This window comes from Patiria miniata, unplaced genomic scaffold (assembly GCF_015706575.1).
Source record: "Patiria miniata isolate m_02_andy unplaced genomic scaffold, ASM1570657v1 HiC_scaffold_3, whole genome shotgun sequence".
Classification (NCBI taxonomy): Eukaryota; Metazoa; Echinodermata; class Asteroidea; order Valvatida; family Asterinidae; genus Patiria; species Patiria miniata.
In genome coordinates, this window is record NW_024037069.1 from 22,810,274 (window position 1) to 22,832,606 (window position 22,333).

The window sequence follows — 22,333 nt, forward strand, 5'->3', positions numbered from 1 at the left end:
AATTTTCTCCAACGCTGGTCGGCCGACCAGCGTTCGAAAAATACAACTTTTCTTGAAAATGTCAGCACACCAGGAGCCACGATTTTACAGGATGCTTTAGACTGTCGTTCCCTAACAATCTAGAAAGGTATTTTGTGATAATTTGATCATTTCGTTTTTTGATGTTTGCAAATGTTGTATCTTCCCTTTAACAAAGGAAGAGCAACATGATATTTTTATCCACTTCATAGACGACCGAAATGGTCCCATAATTTCCAAGGACCTGTAGGAATCAGATTGGTAAAGCGAGAGTAGCAATCGTTCGGAGGGATTTCAGCAGTGCCTTTGAACTTTGAAGCTCAGCGAAACGATTGGCAATAAATCCCTAATCAGCGGCCTATCCGATGTTGCCATATATACCATGAACCCTGCTCCCTCTGAAGTCTCCGGCTTATACAGTCCCCGGTCTCCCTGGGATTGCCAGGGGCAATGTTTGCAGAGTGAAAATGTGCGAATTAAGGGAAAGGGGAAAAAAGGGAAGGAATGGTTAAAAACGGAACAATGCCCTGAATAAGATTTGCACGTCAATTGTAGCTGGAGGGCAACATGGGGCTCTGTCCTGACTGGAATTATTGCCGGTTTTTTTTTTTTGACTCGCAAGTTTGGAAGCTGTCTTATGCAGTCAATCCGCAGAAAAGTGACCGAGACAAGTGGTCAAAGCAGTGGGCATATGGACAGTCGGAGGTTTATTGCAAAGTGGAGGATTTGGGTAATTCACGGTCCGCCGTTTGTCATTATTGTCACTATGAATAACTTGAGCACTTTGAGCAGGTTGCACAATTTGTCCAGTTTTGAAGTCGATCTCTCTGTGCTCTTCAAATGATTTATTTTGGTTGGTTCTTCCCATGAGTTTTAAATTTGCATGCTTTATTTTAACAAAAATACTGCATGAAGGGGCACCTATACCCCTCCAATACAGTCTTTTATTTTTGGTTGTTTTTGCATCTCTCTAGTGCAAAAAAAAAAAAAAATGACTTGTTGTCGGTCCACAAAAATGTCAAAATATTTCATAACTCGGTGTCTCATTCAAAAGTGAATTTTTTGGATGGTGCAGAATTACCTAAGTTATTTGTACTCTTCATCAATAGTGTTTTGACAACTTCATCAGTAAGAATAACATCACCCCACAGCTTTGGTTTTCTCAGCATTGATTTCATGAATCGTGGGTATTCGCAAGAATGCCCCGGTGGCAATCATGTATACATACATTCTCTAGAGTCTTCTGTTCTGTGGATGAACTGACACTGCGGTTTGGCATTTTACACAAACCATTTTGTGGTTAAGGGCTGTTGGAATATTTGGGAGGTTGGTGGCTTTTGAATTAAAACAATTGAGTGAAAACGTAAATGAACTTCAGTGAGTGCGACAGTTACGGACCATCGACAGTTCTGGATCACGTGATTAAATACAATTTAATTCAAGTGTAACCAAACTTTTTGTCCGAGATTTTTTTCACCAATTTGAAGGTGTATCATTTGCAATTGTCGGGGAAAAGAAATTTTTGAAATCGCTTAAACATTACCCACGATGCAGTTCGGCGAAATATTCGCATGTTTTGTTACTGACCTGTGAAAGGAAGTGCGTAAAGGCAAAAGTCTGGTTTCTTGTTGAACGTTGTCAACATTTGTCATTTTTTCTTCACTATATTTGGTTGTCTTGTAATGGCATAATCTCGAGTATCACTGAGTATATGATTTGGACTTTTGAATTAACTGAATTGCTGTATTCGCCGAAATATTGCTATCCCCGCTTGAGACAGTTGCTGATCAGCCATGCACACGATGCAGTTTTGTGTGTAGTTTACATGATGAGGGCGTGACACACGACACGCGCGCTGAGCGCGCCGTGAATGATGAATTGTACATGTACCAGGTAGCGCAGCGTGCATGATCTGGACTGTCGGGTTCAGTCCTGTACAAAAGACATGATTTATTTCCCTTATGTTGAGTCTGTGTGAACATATTTGGTTTTAACTTGAAGAGGAGGAATTTTACTATAAAATGATGTCACTCGGACACGGAAACTCCGAACATGAGCGGGTGTACAGCAGTTTGTATGAAAAGTGATCCGGAAATGTTGACTAAAATTGGGGAAGTATTTGAAAAAAAATTCGATTTTTCCAAGAATGGTCGGTTCATTGGAAATTGATACAAAAAATCCACTTTTCTTAAAAATGACAGCATACCAGGTGCTATATTTCACAGGATGTTTGAAACTATTATTCACTCACTGTCAAGTAAGGTATTTCATAATCATTTGGTGGTTTTGTTACTTGATGTTTGTAATGGTTGTTTATTACCTTTTAGTGAACAATACCTTGGAAATAAAGGTCTGTGGATATTCAATACCTAGACACGTACATGTATGTCTTGCAAGGCACAAGCTTTGTTATTAAATTATCCTTTTCATTAAAAAACCCTCATAAGTTTGTCAAAGTCCTTCTCTCAGGAGACATGTACAAAATGTACGTATACATTATTTGACATACAAGTACACATCACCATTTTGTATCATGATGATTACACAAGGCACACTACAGCCTACAGGGTGTCTCAAAAAAAGGTAACCCAACTTGAAAGGGTTATTATGGCCAGACTATTTGTTTACAGCCAAGAAGCATGGTATCATCTTAAAGCTGAAGCTGTGCGCTTTTCAATGATACCTTGGGTTATATTCAAGGGTCACGCATCATGGAGCACCATTGTCTTGAAGTTGTGGTGCACAAATGTAGTTGGTTCACTTTTACATGCCATTCTAGCTTTTAGACAGTGTGTAAACCTCAGGTTGTTTTAATGGTTCAGCTAACAGCAGAACAGAGAATCTCTGTGGTCAAGAAATGGCATGAACCAAGAAGTTTGCAGGCTACACAGGATGCTTTTGGAGAAGCATTGCCAGACCGAGAACCACCAGCAAAGAAAACAATCTGGGCCAATGTGAGAAAGTATGAAACACATGGAACCAGCCTCAACCACATGTGACCCAAGGTATCGTTGAAAAGCGAATATAACCCAAGGTATCATTGAAAAGCGCACAGCTTCAGCTTTAAGATGATACCATGCTTCTTGCTTGTAAACAAAAAGTCTGGCCATAATAACCCTTTCAAGTTGGGTTACCTTTTTTTGAGACACCCTGCATTGGCAGTGTACAAAATGGTCAGATATACATGTACATGTGCACATGTAGATACATACAGTACATGAACAGGTTCATTCATGTGTCATTGATGTGAAGGACATGTATGTGGGGGTACAGATGCCGGGTTCCCTAGAGAAAATCCTGTCTACCTTTTTAGCGGGGATGGCCTGTCGGCTAATTTGTTGTCAACCCCCCCCCCCCCCAAAAAAAAAAGTGGTCTAGCTGGCAACACTGCACTTACCCCCGGTGAAATAGTTATCACACAAACTGTAATCAAGAACTTTTAAGCATCTCACATACCCACATTATTTCTGATGGTCTCTATTAGTAGGAGTCGGGTGCAAGTTCCACACAGAACGCTGTGTCAGAATTGAGCTCGATTTGAGCCGGGGTGTATGTGATTAGCAGCAATCTGACCTGTGATGATGATATCAATCTGTTGATGATGGGAAGTGCTATATATCCTTGTCATTGCGTAGCCAGGAATACAGGCGTTTGGTTATCTGGAGGTTAGATATTAAAGCTTGATCAATGTGGGTTTTTTTATGGATGGTGATGTGCTTTTTATAGATGGATTCTTTGCTTAGGCAGTTCCAGGTGGCCCTCGGTCATAAAAGTACATGCGATGTGATTCATCGAGTAAATCTGAATTTTTTCTTAATTATTAATTCATTGGTTTGTTGCTGGCTGGCTGGCAGGCTGGCTGACTGGCTCGCCGTTTGACAGACAGGCTGGCCTGCTATCTGGTTGGCTTGATGGCTGGCTGGCTAGCTCCCCACAGGGGAGCTGGCTGGCAGGCTGGCTGGCTGGCAGGCTGGCTGGCTGGCTGACTGGCTGACTGGCTCGCCGTTTGACAGACAGGCTGGCATGCTATCTGTTTGGCTTGATGGCTGGCTGGCTAGCTGGCTGGCAGACTGGCTGGCTAGCTGGCAGGCTGTTTGACTGACTGGCTAGCATGCTAGGTGGTTGGCTTAATGGCTGGCTGGCTAGCTCCCCGGCGGGCAAAGCTGGCTGGCAGGCTGGCTGGCTAGCTGGCAGGCTGTTTGACTGACTGGCTAGCATGCTAGGTGGTTGGCTTGATGGCTGGCTGGCTAGCTGGCTGGCGGGCTAGCTGGCTGGCAGACTGGCTGGCTAGCTGGCAGGCTGTTTGACTGACTGGCTAGCATGCTAGGTGGTTGGCTTGATGGCTGGCTGGCTAGCTGGCTGGCGGGCTAGTTGGCTGGCTGGCTAGCTGGCAGGCTGTTTGGCTGACTGGCTAGCATGCTAGGTGGTTGGCTGGCTGGCTGGCTGATTTGGCTAGCTGGCTGGCATGCTAGCTGGTTGGCTTAAAGGCAAGGCTTGCTGGCTGGCTGGCTCGCTGGATGATTGGCGGGCGTCAGGCTGTGAAGTTGCCGCCCCCGCAAAGCGGGCAAGGCAAAGCCCCATCTTCTATAAATCAGCTTGTCATATTAAAGTGATGCGTATTTTGCCCCTATTGGAAATCGTGACCGATCACATTTCATTATTAAATACAAGGGCTCATTTGCAAAAGTCATGAATTAAAAATGAGGTCTGAAATAATGCATGAAGAACAGCAGGACACAGGCGAGAAGAACTCAACTTAATAAGAAATCTATGCAGGGGAGCAATCCGAAAGCAATTGAAGACGACTGATGTGTGAGCCTCTGGAGTACAAGAAAGAAGAGAATGAAATTGGAATATGGCACCCATATGTAACTAATGAATGCAGAGTAGGACAGTGAACTGCTTTGGTAAACACAACCGAATTCCGATCCCTGCAGAGTGTCATTTCGTTTGGGGGAAACAACGGTATTATGATATTGAAATTTTTTGTAATTTTATTTTGCCTATGGTTGGTTGGTGACTGGTTTGATCTGACGGGAGTGATTCTGGCTCCTGCTGTGGAGGGTCATCTCCTCCTCCCCCCCCCCCCCCCCCCCCCCCCCCCCCCCCCCCCCCCCCCCCCCGTCCTCCCCCATCCTCCCCCATCTTCCCTTAAGGTCTTAAATCGATAGCGGTTCGCTGGGGCAGTCGGTCAGTGCTCTCACGGCATGTTTACACTGGATCCCTGGCAAATTCATTACGCTAAGTGAGGTTTAATATAATATCAGTGGGGAAATTATATCTTGCAAAACCATGGGTTGGGTTTTTTTTTTTTTTACTTCCTTGTCACGTCTCTACTCATGGGAAGCAGGCACGGACGGTTGTACAATTTGCAAAGTGGGAGAGGGCCCACTGGTAAGTGCACACGAGTGTCCCTGTGAGCTGGAACTTGGCAAAATCTTTTGACTTGATTTTGTGAATTATCCCTCCTGTCCCCCCCCAAAAAAAACAAAATATTTTTTTCTTGGAATGTATAAATTTCACTTCAACCTAGTTTAAAGTTAACAAGTTTACAAGTTTTTTTTTCTCTGCTCTGTGAATTGAATGGAATTTTCCTGGCAATGCATTTTTTAAAAATTTTCAAAGAAAATAGAAAAGAAAAGACAAACCGGGAAAAAAAAAGAACAACTTACTACACTCTTGGTGTCGAAAAATAAGATAGTATGCATTTCATTGGCTATACTGTCTGAATAACACTGTGCAAATACTACTACTATGACATTGGAGTGGGCCCCAATTTTTAAATGTGAAACTTATTCAATCTATTACTTACTCGTAATTTAATGGAAAAAAGAACAATTCCACTTGACAACTTATCTTCAATGGTGCAACTTTCAAAAACTCGGGCATGAAAATTTTAACAAATTTTAACAAAAGTTTGTGTAATGGACCACGGTGAATGCCGTGGTCTATTATGCGCGAACAAGTTCGGTGATTAATTAGGCAAGAACCCGCCTCTTGACTTCCTAGATTTTGACCAATCAGCAGGCGCTTTCTATACCTAGGTCTATCGGGTCTTCGGTCATCCACCCGTTGCGTGTCATAGACATGGATAAAAAAAACTGTCACGGCGCCCGGCGCTCGTTATCATGTTACGCGAATGCACTCCCGGCTGTTGTATTACAAAACACTGCATTCGAACTGACCAATCACAACGTTAGTCCTGATTTGGGAAAGAAATGACGTCACGATTTAGTAAAGTCGACTCCGATTGGCTGGCGTGCGGCTTGCATAAATTTGCATGTCAGGATATGTCAGACGTTTGACCGGAGATAGATAGGGCTCCGTGAAGAAGGGCCGATACTCAGACTGGGGGGGGGGGGGGGGGCTTTTCCAAACTTAGGCCTTGCCTGTGTCCCCATCTGGAGCTGGAACCTCCTAAGTCAGGGACTTAACATCTACTGAAATCAAAGCCTTACAGGAAGTTGGCAAACTCAATAAAAACAATTGCAGTGGTTTCACTTTTCACCAGTGAGCATGCCATTGGGAGCTTAATGTGTATGGCATCTCTGTTAATGATGTATGAGCTCAGGTGATTCAAGCCGTCTGTGAAAAGCCAATTACACAAAATGCCATGAACCCATCATCCAGAGGTGAAACGATTATACAGGGATGAATCCATCATACTTGTCAAGAACGGGTAATTAAATGACCAGCCAGTGTTTTCACTTTGCTGTTTTTTTTTTTTTTTTATCATTTATGCAGTATCACATCCAGCACTTTGATCACAACAAACTGAGGCACGTCAGCACCGTGGACAAGAGCCAGCCCCGGCGTATCATTAGAGCACCCTCACTTGACGAGGCCGAGCCACCCCGTCAAGGCGTCGAAGGCTGGATTGCAGGAAATACGGGGGTTTCAGAGGAGAGTCCCGATGTAGGTGGAGATAGGGGCAGCATCGATGGGATAGCTGAGGGGACACAAGCAACATCAGCTGATGGGGTTTCAATTTCTGATCAGGGAGAAGAGACGACAAGTGACAATGGCTTGAAACAGACAGCGTTGGGACCACTAAATCCTGACGTCCTAAATGAGCCCAACCAATTCGTTGCCCTGACCACTGAAAACGTCAGGAGTAGTCATGAAGATAGCGAGATAACTGAGGGTAGTCGCGCGGCCATTGATGAGCCAAGCCCACTCCAAGAACATGCAGTGCCCGAGGACAGACCCCGGGCAAATGCTGCAAAGAAATACAAGTCTATCATTTCATTTGCGGAATCTGAGACCGAGCCTGATCCTGGTGAGCCAAGAAGTCATTTGGGGACCCAGGAGATGAAAGATAGAGATATTAACAATGAACAAGTGCTCAGTGTTAGAGACAAGACTCGCACTGCAGAATTGAGCGATGATACTGAAGCAGAATCAGAACCAGTGGTTTCAGAGGATGATGTAAAGACTTCAGGCCCAGATGGTCCGACGCCTTCGAGTGAAGATGCAACCGGGAGCTCTACTCAAGCGCCCTCTTCTCCGACAGAGATGCAGGATGTGATGGCCCACGCGCACATCACACCGCCCTCGCCGGGGCACCGGCGCGTCGGTTCCAACATCAGCCTGGACCAGATGACCTCGCTGACGTTGAGCATGAACGCGTACGCCGAGGCTGCGCCGTCCTCGGAACCAACGTGCGGATCGGGAGACCTCGAGAAGACAGGCTTTGCGGAGGTGTTGAGAGGGGACTTGGATCAGGATCTCACTGATGCCAAACGTTTAGAGCAACAGCAAGAGGCTCTGTTAAGCACTCCACTGACAGACTCTGAAATTGATTGCATGGAGCCGCTAAACCAGGACGGCCATATCAGCTAAATTCAAAAATTAAGAATCGTTTGATCAGGCTCCGACTAATTGTCACATGCTGGGTAGAGATCTTTTCTAAAGGCACAAATATATTCAACTGCATGTATTGAAGTTATTATTAATATTTAATAGGAGCAGGAAAGAGTCGTACACTCCCTGTGTTAACTTGTTAAATAAAGGTTGGAATATCTTGATCGAATGCTGTTTTGCATTTGAATTCATTGTGTACCATGGAAGGTGCAGTTTAGCCTACTGAGCTGGTTGGGGGTTCATCAATAACGTATTTCAGGCGTCCCCCCTGACAATAGTTTGCATTTGCTGATTACATTATTTTACTTGCAATGCATAACTTGCATGTTTAACCTGAAAAAAAATCTTCCTGGAGGTCATTTTTGAAAATGACACTTCAAAGTGGATTATGGCATTCGTGTAGTAAATGTATAAAAATTGAAGTTTTTTAACCAAAATTCAAACACATTGCCAAAGATTATATTGATAAAGAGGAAAGCAACTTAAAAAAAATGTTAGGTTTTCCCCCCTCTTTTTCCCCCTTTTTTCTTGGTGCTGAGTTCATCGTATACATGCATACATGTGTACAGTGTGGGAGGAAATCCTTTAAATTTTATCCTCACGAAATTCTCAAATTTGAGTATTTCGTTTTGTTTACATTTTGTCTTGAATAAGCTGAAACCCCCGTTTGAAGAAGTGACCTTATTTAGGTTGAGAAAACAATAGTAAATTTATTTGTATTTGGATGTAGCTCACTGAACAGTTTTGTTATGATCTCAGAGAAGGAATGTCTCTATTTTGTACATTTATGTATATATTCATAAAAGATCCTCTATAGATATTGACAAATATATGAATTGCCTTAATTTGCATAATAATTCAAAACAGATCCAAAGTTAACTGTGACTGTTTCCTTCAAATTATTTGGAAATTATCTTGTACACAGCAATTTGATTGCAATATTGATTCAGAGGTTTTGAAGTTGGGCAGTATTGTAAGATACTTTTATTTCATTCGTCTGAGTTTTTATATTTTGTTCAGTTTCGCATTGCGTAAACGGTTTTTAAATGAAATAGTATCTTTTGCGCAAAATGTGATGATAATGATGAGCGTTCAAATAAGAACAAATACTTGCCAAAAAGGTAATTTCTAAGAAAGGAACGAATTATCAAACTTGAAAGGAACGAGTTCCATACCTAGACATCACTTGACACCCTGTGGACTAAACCTATTATGATGAGAGTGGTCTGAAAAATTCAAAATGTTTTCTCAGTTAATGCTTCAATATTTTCCCTGCTAAATTTGACTTTCTAGGACATGTAATCACTTTCTAATGGCTGATAGTTCACTGCAGGGAAAACTTAATGATGTCCGTGTACGGAATTCTTCCCGCTTGAAAGATTAGTTCGAACCAAAATGGCTGAAAGAGGAGCATGCATAAAAATGCACTGGCATCTTTCTTTCTCTTTTATATTTCAAGAAAGCAATTTATTTTGATGTCATTTTACAGCTTTGGTTCACTCTTTTTTTACGCTCAAATCCTGCCTATTATCTCGTAGTGATATTAATGAAAGACTAACAAGTGTGCAGTTATCAGTCATTTTATTTGATCAACAAATATTTGCTTTTAACCTAAAAGATATTTTCCCTGTTTGTTTTCTAAATGTAGCTGAAAAAATGTCAAAATGATCTTTCTTACAGTTTTCTTCTTTTTCTCCCTTTAATTTGTACTTCATCTAAAACAAAAATCACCATAAGGCCAAAAAAAAAATATTCAGTCTCTGGTCAGACCAAACTTCCGGAATTGACGCGGGGACGCCGCTTTTTTTTTTTCTTCAAGCTTCGATTGTACAGACAAGGTGGGGTACTATTTTGCTTTTTTGGTGTCCTCATGTACATTGGTGTCCTCCATAATTTGCCTTGGTGCTCTCGGTCATTTGCCTTGGTGCAATTTCCCATTCCTTGGTGCTCTTTGGTAAAAAAAAAATGAGGAGGTGCGGCAATAGAGGGCGCTGTTGGAGCTACCGCGGAACATTTTGGAAAAAAAAAGATTGACGCGCATGATTAAAATAGACGCGCGCGCTGACCAGAGACCGACATTATTTTGTTTGGCCTTATAAGCTTTTGCATAAGTACTTGGCCTTAGCTGCCTTAGAATTTCTAAACAAACTTGTTTTAAAAAAATTGTACACACTTGTACTTTCAAACTCGAACGCATTATACAGTTATACGCGTCTTTCACACGAATGGCATTTTATATTATTAAGGCATTACTCCGTCTCGTTGAAAGAAGTAATTGTCCCCTTATTGCTGTTGTATATAGAGTTTACCGTTTAGTTAGGCGGGACTCGAACCCCTGACCTTCTATAAAAAACTCTCTCATGGCTTGTGTACTCACCTCAGGGCTGTGTATAACTCAGGGGCGGATCCAAGATTTTTTGCAGGGGGGTTTAAGGCCCGTCAGTTTTGTTTCATGTCCGATTGTTGCGGACAGGCCGACACATTACAGGTAATGCACATTGTTACATTGTTGTAATTGGTCTTTTTGTGTGTGTCAGAACCCGCCCCCCCCCCCTTCTGAATCCGCGCCTTTAACTGCTGGGGTTGTAATCGATATTCACCTAATCACATATAAAGAAACTTTTTAAAAAATTTTATCATTAGGCTAATATTCTGATATAGGCCTAGCATTATTTCTACAAAAGTATCGCTAAACACAAACAGCCCAACTAATTTACATTTTGGTGCTTGTATAATGCCTTCTTGTACCATTTGCTGTTCTTAGTCTTTACGACAGGGAAAATAGTCTTCAGAATGGTTAGATACTTAATTTTAAACAGATGAATATTCATTGTATAGGTGCAATAAGATGTAAATATCGTAATTTATGCAAATATATATTGTCTACCACTGCGTAGTGGCTGGACTTATTAATTACAATAATTAACGACAGTATATGTCGAATCAATGAACAAATGTTTGTTCAAAAAAAAAAAATTCTAGGTTTGAATTTCTGTCTGCACCTGTATTGAATGTTCATTAGGCCAAAAAAAAAAGTCTCCGGTTTCTGGTATGCGCGCGCGTCGCCGTAGCCATGCGCGTCGGCAATATGAAAACGTTTTTTTTTCCAATGAAAGATGATGTCTCAAAACCGCCAAAATCACTGGTTTGACTGGAATCCTGCTGCTGCACAATTTTAACGTGTTTTTAGATGGGGTTATGATCGAGAATTAGCTTTATGTGGCCTCTCTGGTCTCCCATAATATTTGCACTAAGTTTAGTCGGGCACCATTTGCAGTCTTCAGCCGACATTTGAAGCAAAAAAAACAAGTAAAAAAAAAAAAAACCGCGTCGCCGCACCACTTTTTGGGCAATTTCCATACCAGAAACCGGAGACAATTTTTTTTTGGCCTTAGCCAAAGTGAATACAGAATTCAGGTCGATGGTCATTTTTAATTCAGAAAAAGAAATACGAGATTGAATGTATTGACAAATTACATCCCGGTATGGTAAACATTGGAAGAGCTGTTTTCGTGAACATATAATCAAAATGAAGCCACGTTCGAATTACATGTACTTCAATACTTGGCTTCAGATTGCAATTAAACACGCGCCTATGGAAGTGGCTCGACCCATGTTCTCTTAATTAGACACGTGTGTGTTACAGACGGCCGAACCCAAGTAATTCGAATGCGGCCTTAGCATTTTTCACTTATCATTGTGCTCATTTTTTTTTTTATTCTGAAATTTCACATTATTATGAGTCCTTCAAGAAAGAATAAAAGAATGTGGGTGTACATATACACCTACCCACATTGTAACTTCATTCAGATTTACATGCGTTATTGTTCAGTGTGCGGTTTCGTAATGCCTCAATTGTATCATCCCGTCTAGCCAAACTTTACAACGGCCGTGATGTCTTATGAAGCGGCTTAACCTTACGTGCCCAGCTTGTTCCCGTGACAGCTTTGCATTTGGCACCTGACACGCATGCTCGTCCCATGCTCGATTGCGCACCGCTCATTGAGGCAACTTTACAAGAATGGGTAAAATGGTACTGGAAATGCACCCTCATTATATTAGTACGTCTTCTGACATGAAATAATTATAGTTAATGGATATATTAACTGCATTGTCAAAATTCAATTTACGAGCAGTGTCGTTGCTTTTCAAGTGAAGGCCTATAACATAATATAGGCGAAATCATTTAGCAGGTCCATACATTTCGTAGTCGCCAATGTGTCGGTCTGTAAAGACTGTAAGCACGGTCAGATTCATAACCAAATTTTCTTTTAGGGCGGCGGAAAAAGAACGCGAATTGTGTTGAGTGACTTGTATCTGACATGGGATTTGATTGGCGCTCGCATTCTCGTTAAAGATACGAACAGCCTTGTTTTGTCAAAACATCTGACTTGAAGCCGCAGTTCGTACTTGCCGCAAATGCGAAGCGAATTTGAAAGTCTCGGAACATTCGTTACGAAATTCGCCGGAGTTGAAATGTGTTGAACGTTTGCGAATTCGTGATGTCGCAAAATAACGTCCGCGTTCACATTATCGACTATGAACCGGCTTTTTTTTTCATGCGAACGAAAAGGTGAAAAAAAAAATAAATAAATAAATCAACGAAAAAAAAACAAATCACTGCACGCTTGCCTGGGCACATTACATTCTCTGATGCTGAAGCAACCCCAGGACGTCATATGGATCGATCCTGAAACGGAAAATGGGGAAGAATGTACATGTACATGGGTTCCTGAGTGGCAATTCGCCCGTCTCCGAGTGCGACTTGCCTGGCGATGAAAAAAAATGTGATCTTGTGCACAAAGATTGCCAAGTCGTCATTCCGTTTATGTCTTCAGATAGCGATCGTGTATGAATTGTGCATTATCAAGGTGCATCCGTTTAGCTGAATGCTAAAGTGGTCGTAAATGAAGCATGGTATGGTTTTGTGCTGATGATGGTCGATCTAACGATCGCGCAAACTCTCTGTGAGACTGACTGGATGGTTGCTTTAACTTTTTCAATGATAATTGACAATGGAACCTCCAAGTGCTTGATGTATGTCCACAAAGTACGTAACTAACTACGCTTTGCGTTAATATGAGGGTATGTGCGAACTCTATACCACAATAGTGTTCACTTAGGAGGGGACACCACTCAAAACATCTCTGCCTTAAGAGGAAAAAATAAAAATTGTGGTTAACTCTCTTCCTCAGGGACACTATAGCGAAGTGGTCAAAAGGGACTGCAAAGAGGCCTCCTTACCTGGAGTGGCACTAAATGAGTTTCATTGTTCAGGCATTTTCAAATTCTGAGCATGTTTGCACTCAGGCCTCAACCGGCACTGCCCCCCCCCCCCCCCATCAGTTGTGTCAATGCGTTGAGCCTTTGTCCGTCAGTGTGGGTACCTCTTCAACATTATTGCTTGTTACCCTTATTTCCAAGTCTAGCTTTATTGTTTGTGTGTTGAGGTGGTTTGTTTGTTTTTGATTTTTTAAAAGCATCTCTTCGAAAATAATTTAATTCAGAGTAAAATTCTAATAGGGGATGTCGTTACATCGGTGGTACATGGTTCGAATCCGACCACGAGCATTTTGAATTCCCTTCTTTTATATGCACTTCAGGTATTGTCTAATTGCTCTTTTCCGTCCCGTCTTTATCTTCCTCAGACCAAGTCCTTAACCCTAAAGGGGCCGGGTTATTTTGACCATCTCTCAGCCGGGGGGGGGGGGCGCCCCCCCCCCTTGAGATCTCGGCCATCGAGTGACGAACATTTTTGAAACTCAGCACATGCATAGAGCAACTCTTCCTAAACTTACCCAAGAAATGTTATGACTATAGATCAAAGTGTTTAGGAATTATGGCTAATTATTTATTCATATGTACGAATGGCAATTCTGCTCTGTGTACACGACCTATATGCGAAAATTCAGATTTCACGGCGCGTATAGCGCCGGAAAATTTTTCGCTACGCGGCAACCCGTGTTTTCGATTTTTATGTTTTTGGTATCAAAAGATGCGCAAAGCTCGAGGCTAAAAAGTCATAACAGCTCGGGTCGCGAAAACTTTTTTTTTAGAGGCTATCGCGGAAAATGTTGAGGGGGGGGGGGGCGGATTCCGCCCCGGCCCCTTTAGGGTTAAGGCTGACGCTCGGATGAACTGTCTAGACGATATGGAATTGGTCTCCTGTCTTGGCAAAATCACTTTCAGAACGTGAAAGCTTGTCTCCCCTATACCTTCCCTTTTCTCACCGAAAATGTCTTGATGATCAGGCATCATGTTGCTTCCTTTTCGTCGAGAATTTCCGCCAATTTTAGAGGTCGTGACTTTTTTTCTCGTTCAGTCCGGACTGGTTATGTTCTTTGTTTTTCGGCACTCTATCAAACCGGCACTTTGAGTAATTTGGGAATTTTTGTAATCAGCAAAAGCTCAAAGAGGACTTTTTAAAAGCCATTGACAGCGTCTAGACGAGCTAGTTCCTACGGGGCAGAGCGCCATAGGACCCGCCGGAGCTCCCCCTACATTAAAGGTGGGGGGGGGGGGAATCGTAATTAAGCAGGCAGTACCGTAACTAGAGGTTTACCTCGGGGCTTTGGGTTGGACAGCCATGCACAGGCCTACACACCCATACTGAAATTTGTATCCTTGTGGAGACATTTCTTTGTTCCCGTGTAGTAAGTTTTCGTGTACTAAAGTACAGTTTCAAAATGCTCTTATTTTAATCAGAATTAATTTCCTTGGCTGAAATTGCGACTTAATATCCCTTTTCTAAAACTCTTTTGCGACAAATCAACATACCTCGGAAATTCCTAGTTTTTGAGTAAAATCCATATATCTATTTCGTGAAAACCCTGTGGAGACGTATTTACCTATAGAAATTGCCCTGTGGAGACGTATACAATCTTTTGTTCCCTATTGTGTGCATGTCTCCAGAGGGTACGGTGTATCAAATCACAATGTACGGTAGTCATTCAAAATAATGTGTGTACAGTGCGCAATAACTATAAGCTATTATATAGCCAGTCTGTTAATCATGGTAATCAGTGGTGTCAGTGGGCTCCCGTGCACAAGTACCCCTCAACGGTAAGATTCCATGGCAGCCAAACGAGGCCCTATGGACCTTTTTTTACTAATAAGTTCATAATTATGCACGCATGCGTATAAATGGGCCTGGCGGCAAGAAGGGAAAGCGGTCCATTGAAAATGCACAGGGGTCCAAATAGTTCTCTTAATTTCTCCACAATTTGTCGCTTTTTTCTTTAGAAAAGTCACTAAAATTGTCATAGGCATTGCTTTCTGGCCTCAGTTGTTTTTGGGTTTTTTTTTGGGGGGGGGTCAAAATACAAACTTCGCTTTCGTCCCGTGCGCACGAGGGCAAAGGAAATCAGTTGGGCTCCTTTCCGCACGAGTAAAAATAAAATAAATGTGTGCATCGCCCGTCCACCAATTAGGGCCGAATCGCGGTGCTGAATCGCGCTCATTGGACTTCAATTCACCGTGGCTGATTCACGAGTCCAATTATGTACATGCTCGCTTAATTATAAAAAGGTCCAACGCTTAAATAAAATGGTACTTAGCTTTTAAACACTTCTTTTTGTACCCACTTTGTTCACATGTTTAGTCTGAGACATGTTTAGGATTTTGCACATTATGAAAGCCTGATAGTGCCATTAATAATAACTTACAAAAATAAGGGCCAAGACAATATCTTAATGTTTGTATTTTCGTAGACGGGTGATGAAGAAAGTGTGATAAAAGTGTGCATTTAGCCTGTCACTTGACTTCAACCCGATAATAAGCCATTTTTATTTACTTTGACAATTTATACTAATGGGCTTTCGTACGTGCATGTCACAGACATGCATAAATCGAAACTTGTGGTATATTTAAACATGTTTAAAAAGTGGGTACAAAAAAGTGTTCAGAAATGTGTTTGAAGTCTAAGCCTAGTTTTTACAGTGTAGGTTTTGGAATACTCATTTTCCGGCAATCCGTTTTCATGCTACATGTCGTCCTGTATTCAGTCTCATAAAGCTTTTGAAACTCTCTTTTGGCAGGACTGATCGCCTGGGGAAATACCTTGAAAATATTTATTTCCTCCCAATATTCATAGACACGGATTTAGTAGAGGAAAACCTAATGTAATTATGCTGCCCAAAATAGACGCAGCAGGGTTTCAACAAAGATTTCATAACAACAAAAATCCTCGATACAATTCTTTACATATTCTTTTTTTACAGCCAGCTGCCCTTTTGCGAAATCCGGACCAAATAGTTATTGGATTCAACTAGGTCACTGTAACAACAATTTTAAAACCGACTTACCTTTCTTTAAAAATAATGCAGCCGCTACCGAGGCTAGAGCGCCCTCAAGCGAGCGGGTCTTCATGTACGAAGTCATGCATCATGCAGCTGTCCACAAATAACCCACACTCACGGTCTGTTTTTGTTTTGGGCTCGTGTGCGGACAGTTCAAAAGTTCAGAGGACTGCTACAAAAAAATTAGCGTTTCCACTTCGAATGCTCTTCAAGTTCCGATAACGCCCACTCGTTTTTCTCCCACGCTACCCAACCCGTAGCCGCACGGGGACGCTGACCTCGGCGAAGGGACTAACAAAATCGATTCTGGTATTTCGAGTCAAGGGGTTGGCGAACTCCGTATGTACCCAAGCGTCTGGGAATCGATGACGAATCAAGAAACCCATGGCCAAAAAAGTATTCGGTTAGAAATGTGGAGTAGTGTGTGGTTAATTGAGAGAGAATAAAGAGCGGAGGGAGAAGGGTCGACGCCAGAGTTTCCGCCGAGTTCACCGTGGGTACAATGGGAGGCCAGAATGCAAGGGACCCGCTGGAAAATAATTAAGTTTACAGCTTGCAAGCCTTGTTTTATTATTTGTTTAATTATTTCTGGCAAACTAGGGGTCCGAAAAGTGCACATGAACTTTAGCTCATCAGAGGAAATACATTTTTCGGAAATGCTTTTCACAAAAAAAGTCACATGTCATGGACCCCAAGCAAAGTGACCCCTGTGGAAAACTTTCCAAGGACAGAAAGACGCTTACACCTTTGTAAAGTCTTAACTGTTCTTCGTTTTAATGACCAATTAATTTTCAAGACTCTAGAGGGAAAAACTGGATTGTCAAAATTAGTAAATCGTTAAGTGTGAACATTTAAGATGTGTTCGCTCACTAACACCACATGTAAGAAGGACAACTTTGTTCATTGTCTCTGCTCCGTCACGGTGCTTCAATATTCGAAGTTCCTATCAACTTTGGTATATTATGCTGCATGCGGGAGTGTAGGCATGTGTGAAAAAAAGATTCAACACCGATGACTGAAGGTGCTTTAAAAATAATTAACGACAAATTCCCGTTGTTATTAGTATATTGCATGATTCTATAGAACTATTAAACCTCCGTTTTCATAATTCCATGATGAAACATTTTTATCCGTGTTCGACTTTAGCAGTAGCCCAGTAGCCAAAATGCTATAGTCAAAACAGCGACGGGCTAGTGAAACTTTTCCTTAAGTAGACCAGCTGGCGAGTCAAAAATTATTGAGCTACGGCAAAGATAAAAAGAAAAGGAAGAAATAAAACATTGAATTCGGAGAGCATACCTGTGTCAATGTGTGTCTAACTGTATTAAGTGTTTAGGTTTAAATTATTAGATCTGCTTGTTAAAAACACTGACAAGATTGCCTCAGGATATACACGTTTTACATGTACATGCATGCATATTGTTGTTTATGAGACACTCATAAAAGAAAAACATGCAGGCTAAAAGTCTGTTTCAGTAGCCCGGCTGGCTAGTGAAAAAAAAGTTGTGGTCGATGTCTGTTTTTAAAGGCAATAAACGACAGCAGGGGTGCCACCTTCATCAAGTTCAAGCAGCAATAACACTAAGACAGCGATGTGAATTTGAAGTAAATTCAAATTTTGAGTGTATATTGTCCATTAAAACTGAAAGAACAGTTCCATTTTATTTCCAAATTTGACCTGCTAGGTAAAGATCAAACATCCAGTCGAAACTCGTTTGGAAAAGTTGACTGTCGAAATAGTTTCTATATTTAGATGATGAAATCAAATCCTCACTGCACGTCGCTCTACTTGTGTTTTCACCTATTGATGTGACATGGAGGATGGTCTAGACTTGTCATTCCCACGATTAATTTGATAATTGCACAACAAGTGCCCGTATCATTTTAGCCGGTCGGTGAGCATCAAAAAGAGGAGCCAAAAAACACCGATTAATTCGTCTGACCGTTAGGTCGTCTACGCCGGCTTCGTGTGTCGTCGACCCGCATTGGACAAGGGAAAGACAGTCCGCCAGACCATCGCTGAATGCCTTGTACATGGGGGACTCATTTTGACGAATTGAATTTAGCCCATCTATTGACAGAAACGTCTTGATGAATCGATGTAATTCCATACTTCTTCCCCGGCCAGGCCTCGGCATCCCGGGCAGAAGAAAATGAAAGGATGAAACCCTGGCGTTGACTTTTGGTGTATTGATGAAAAGAAAAAAAATCTTCCCGTAATTTAGACGTCAAACGATTTCTGGCCACAAATCTCCGTCACTAATCTTCTTCTTATCGCTGTAGGTTTTCTTTTTCTTCAAAGTCTAATTTTCCTGATGTCAAGAGGGGAGTCTGTTCTCCGGCGCTCATTAGTAGCTGGATAGCCTCAAATTACTTGGCTATGCCGGAGCCTCCGGGGAGACGTTGACTGCAAATCAGCCCTTGTAGCTGTCACTTCCCACGGATGAAGGGCGACTCGACGAGAAGTGATTATCCCCCTATTTCGATTATTATTTCTCGAGATTAATCTTTGCTTTGCAAGTGCTTTGGTATCCAATTACGCGTGAAGGATGAGATCCGAATGTGGCCAATAAGTTAATTTCAGACCTGGTGTAGTTTCAACTAAACTGCCGTAGACCCCATGCAGTGATAAATACCCCCCTTTCCAAAAAAAAAAAAAATCATGCACGAAAAGTACTCTCCAGTTGTTTGAGACACACATGAAATTACTGCCCTGCAACCGCATAGTATGAAAATTGTTCGCATATTTATTGGCCTACGGGATACGTACTTATGCGAAAAAGTTTGCTCGTTAAATCAATATGCAATTCAGTGGCGGTTCTGCGGGGGGGGGGGGGGGGGGGGGGGGGCTAAGGTCTATCCCCGCAAAAATAGTTCCATTAAAAAAAAATGCACCAGCAAATGTAAGAATGTGACGTACATTCGAACGGTCTCCCCCTAAATAAATAGTCGTGAGAAGGGTGCATTTGTACACTTTTAGTTAATGTAGTGTACATGATTGTAGGATTTTATCAGCGCTCCCCATTGAAAATATGGCACGAGCCCCCCCCCCCCCCGCACATCCCCCCACCCCCCACTCACAAACAAATCCAAACGTGTGTTCACCGTCGATTGTGGACGTCCTATTGTCCCTCTTTTGTTTGTACTCCAACTTTTTAGGAAGACTCCCATAGGTTTTGTGCACGACCCCTATCGTAGACGTATGCCCGGAATCGTGGACGATATTGTTCTCTTTTGTTCTCTGGTATTTTTGGTTTGAAAAGATGAACAGGTACACATTTTCGGAGGCCTAAGTGTCCGGAGAAAATAACGGGTCTACATTTAATTCTGCACGCTTCCCTGAAAAAAAAAAATTCTGGAGCCACCCTGCTGCCGCCCCCCCCCCCCCCCCCCCCCCCCAATATTGGCTCTAGAACCGCGCCTGGTGCAATTCACATCAAAATGGTAAGATGTATACAAATGTTAGGATGATTGTAAATAAAAAAAACCACGCAAACCAGCTTGTTTATCTGAGTCGTATACGCATCCAGTATTGCACCATTTCTATTGGTCCCTGTTTATCTGATGTTTGCCATCACACTGACGAATTTGCTTCGCATTATAAAACTGACAAGTGAAATATGAGCCGGTGTTTTGTCAATATTCTCCGTACAAATTGAAGGGTGTTTCGGGAAGTACATTAGCCTTGGGCGACAGAGGGGTGAGTAGAGGTGGGGTGGGGGTGGGGGGGGGGGTAAGCAAGGAGTGGTGTTGGCACGTGCGCTTCCCCCTACCCTCCCCTCCCAATTACATGCAATTGATATGCCCGGTGATTCTATGACTCCGCCCGTCACCAATCATGACGCCTGATCGCCTCAGGACGAGTCTTCTATATAAGATCGTTGACCGTTAATACGCCTCAAGTTCAGTGACATGGTCGTCATCACGTAAAACTGCAGAGAAAGGGGAAGACAAAAAAACTGGACAGCGAGAATTAATTCTCTCTGAGAGACCGACGCACTTACGGAGGGCAGCGGGAGACTTACGTTCGCGCCGGTGGTTTCCAAAAGAACATCCGCGATTTTTTTCTTCATCGATGTTCAAGAAGTTACTAATTGTCGGATTATTACTGCCCGATATGGCCGCAGATTTTTCTTTATGGTTCTCCGCACTGCTTCTTTAACATAGCCAGGGAACTTAAGAGTTTGTCAATTTTGTGGCCATTAAGCATATTGTACCATTTACATGACATTGCCAGGGTGTGGCTGTCAATATCTGGCTTCTGATTCTGATTCATAGACCTGATATGTCTGAGCAGATTGGTCCATGTCCTATTAAACCATATACGCATTTGTGCGTGTATGGCGTTTTATGATCTTACAAAAGCATTTGAGATATTGACGCGTTATCAAAGATCACTAGATCTCTGAATGAATTGAGAGGTCAAAATTGAACAGAAGGGCTACAAGCTCATTGTTGGCTCGGAGTTGCGTAAAGTGAAGGCAGATGTAATGAAGCAATATCTATGGACATTAAAATGGCACATTAAATCATACAACTATTATATATTGCACAGAGTCGCGGAGGCATTCTCTGAACTATAACTATACGGACCATTTGCTTCGCGGAAAATTGAATTGGAAACTTAAATCATTCTCTTTTTGTCGAGATGTTCTCAGTTCGGAGACATTTTCTCGTTATCGTCCATCGAAATGGTTACGTCGCCGCTAAAAGGCAAGGCGCGAAAGAGCCATCAATTATGTATCGGGTGGATCTGCACATTATTTCGTCCGTAAGTGCTTTGACAAGTGCTGCATACGAGTGTGTCACATTAAATCCCCGTTCACCCAAATCGCCAGAGTACACGCGCAGGAGAGAGAGAGAGAAAAAATCCCGATACTTTTCACCTTCATAACATGAATCGATCGGCGCATTCTGTCGTCTGCCACACCGCCTGAACGCTTGTCGCGTTATCACGGGTCAAATCACTCCCGTTGCACGGTGGCGCGCCAAAGAACGGCAGGTTGTTCAACTGGCAATGAAAGAAGCGGAAACAGGGATGAATGTATTCTGCAAGGATAGTCTCGATTTCGTATTTGTCGTGAATAGAACATGCATTTATACCCCTATAGAATCTCAAATCCTGTGAAGAGGAAGTCCTTGAGACAGAAGATGAACCTATTCGAAGCATAGGCTACATATGCCAACAAAGAAACATGTCGTAGGATATAAAGGGCTCAGACACTCTGAGCAGAATCCAAAAATACCTTTTACATCGCTCCCTCAAACCATTTGAGTGGAGTCCATGACACCTCGTTCATTGGGTCTAGTTTCAACTCGAGACAATGGTGTACTCTGGGAAGGGTAACTAGCTTCCTGTATCCGGATTCAATCCCGCAATAGAGCCTGAAAGTTGACCCTTGGTGGCGTGCTCCCGGACCCCTCGAATATGAACATTAGCGAGTAAAATTAATTCGGAATTTTTGAAATTATTTTTAGTACATTGATTTCTTAAGAAAATCACCCTCGGAAAAGGCATTTGTAAAATTGTTACTAGCATCTCAATTTATGGAAACTGAACAATCTAATGACGTGAAAGAGAAATATTGTACCAAAACTTGACGTCTCACTTCCGAAAATCTATAATACATGTGGACTATGGAACTCTGTGTACTCGTACAATGATGTCAAATTATGAAATAAGTTTGTGGCGGCCATTGGGTAAAAACAATGAAACTTCAATAGGAGAATTAACTTTTGAATTAACTTGAAGGAGTAACTCTCATTTACAACCGTTGAAAAGAACTGTAGCCTGTTCAAGCAAGCCCGACTAAATCTAGAATCCATCGGACATGTCATTTTCGTTCTCACGCAAGTATGCGATGTGAAAACGAACGTGATCGAACAAGGAGACCTAGTTACCAAAATCCGGATGTGAAAGGTCTAAGTAAAATTCGTTTTTACCCAACTCCAACCGATTTCTCGTCACTTTTTTTCTTGTGGAATGCCAAGATAAAATTCCAATATTTCTTGGGGGATTACGGTTAGAAATCATTTTGTTAAAAATTAGCAAGAGAAAGGGCAACCCCGTATAAAATGCTCATAGAAGGGTCGCGAGGGGTCCGGAAACTCAAGGACAAAATGGCGTATTTTCAGGCCATAGCGGATTGTATACC

The 22,333-nt window shown here is 42.2% G+C and overlaps 1 protein-coding gene across 1 annotated transcript in view; it reads left to right on the top strand.

The window, feature by feature from the left end:
• The window catches only part of LOC119737690 (ankyrin repeat domain-containing protein 27-like), a 46,376-nt gene extending 38,109 nt beyond the window's left edge, over positions 1-8,267 (top strand). The window contains exon 24 of the mRNA XM_038212226.1: positions 6,763-8,267. Within this exon, the coding sequence (XP_038068154.1) occupies positions 6,763-7,860 (1,098 nt within the window). The 3' untranslated portion in view covers positions 7,861-8,267. The remainder of the gene's footprint in view (positions 1-6,762) is intronic.
• The last annotated feature ends 14,066 nt before the right edge of the window (positions 8,268-22,333 follow it).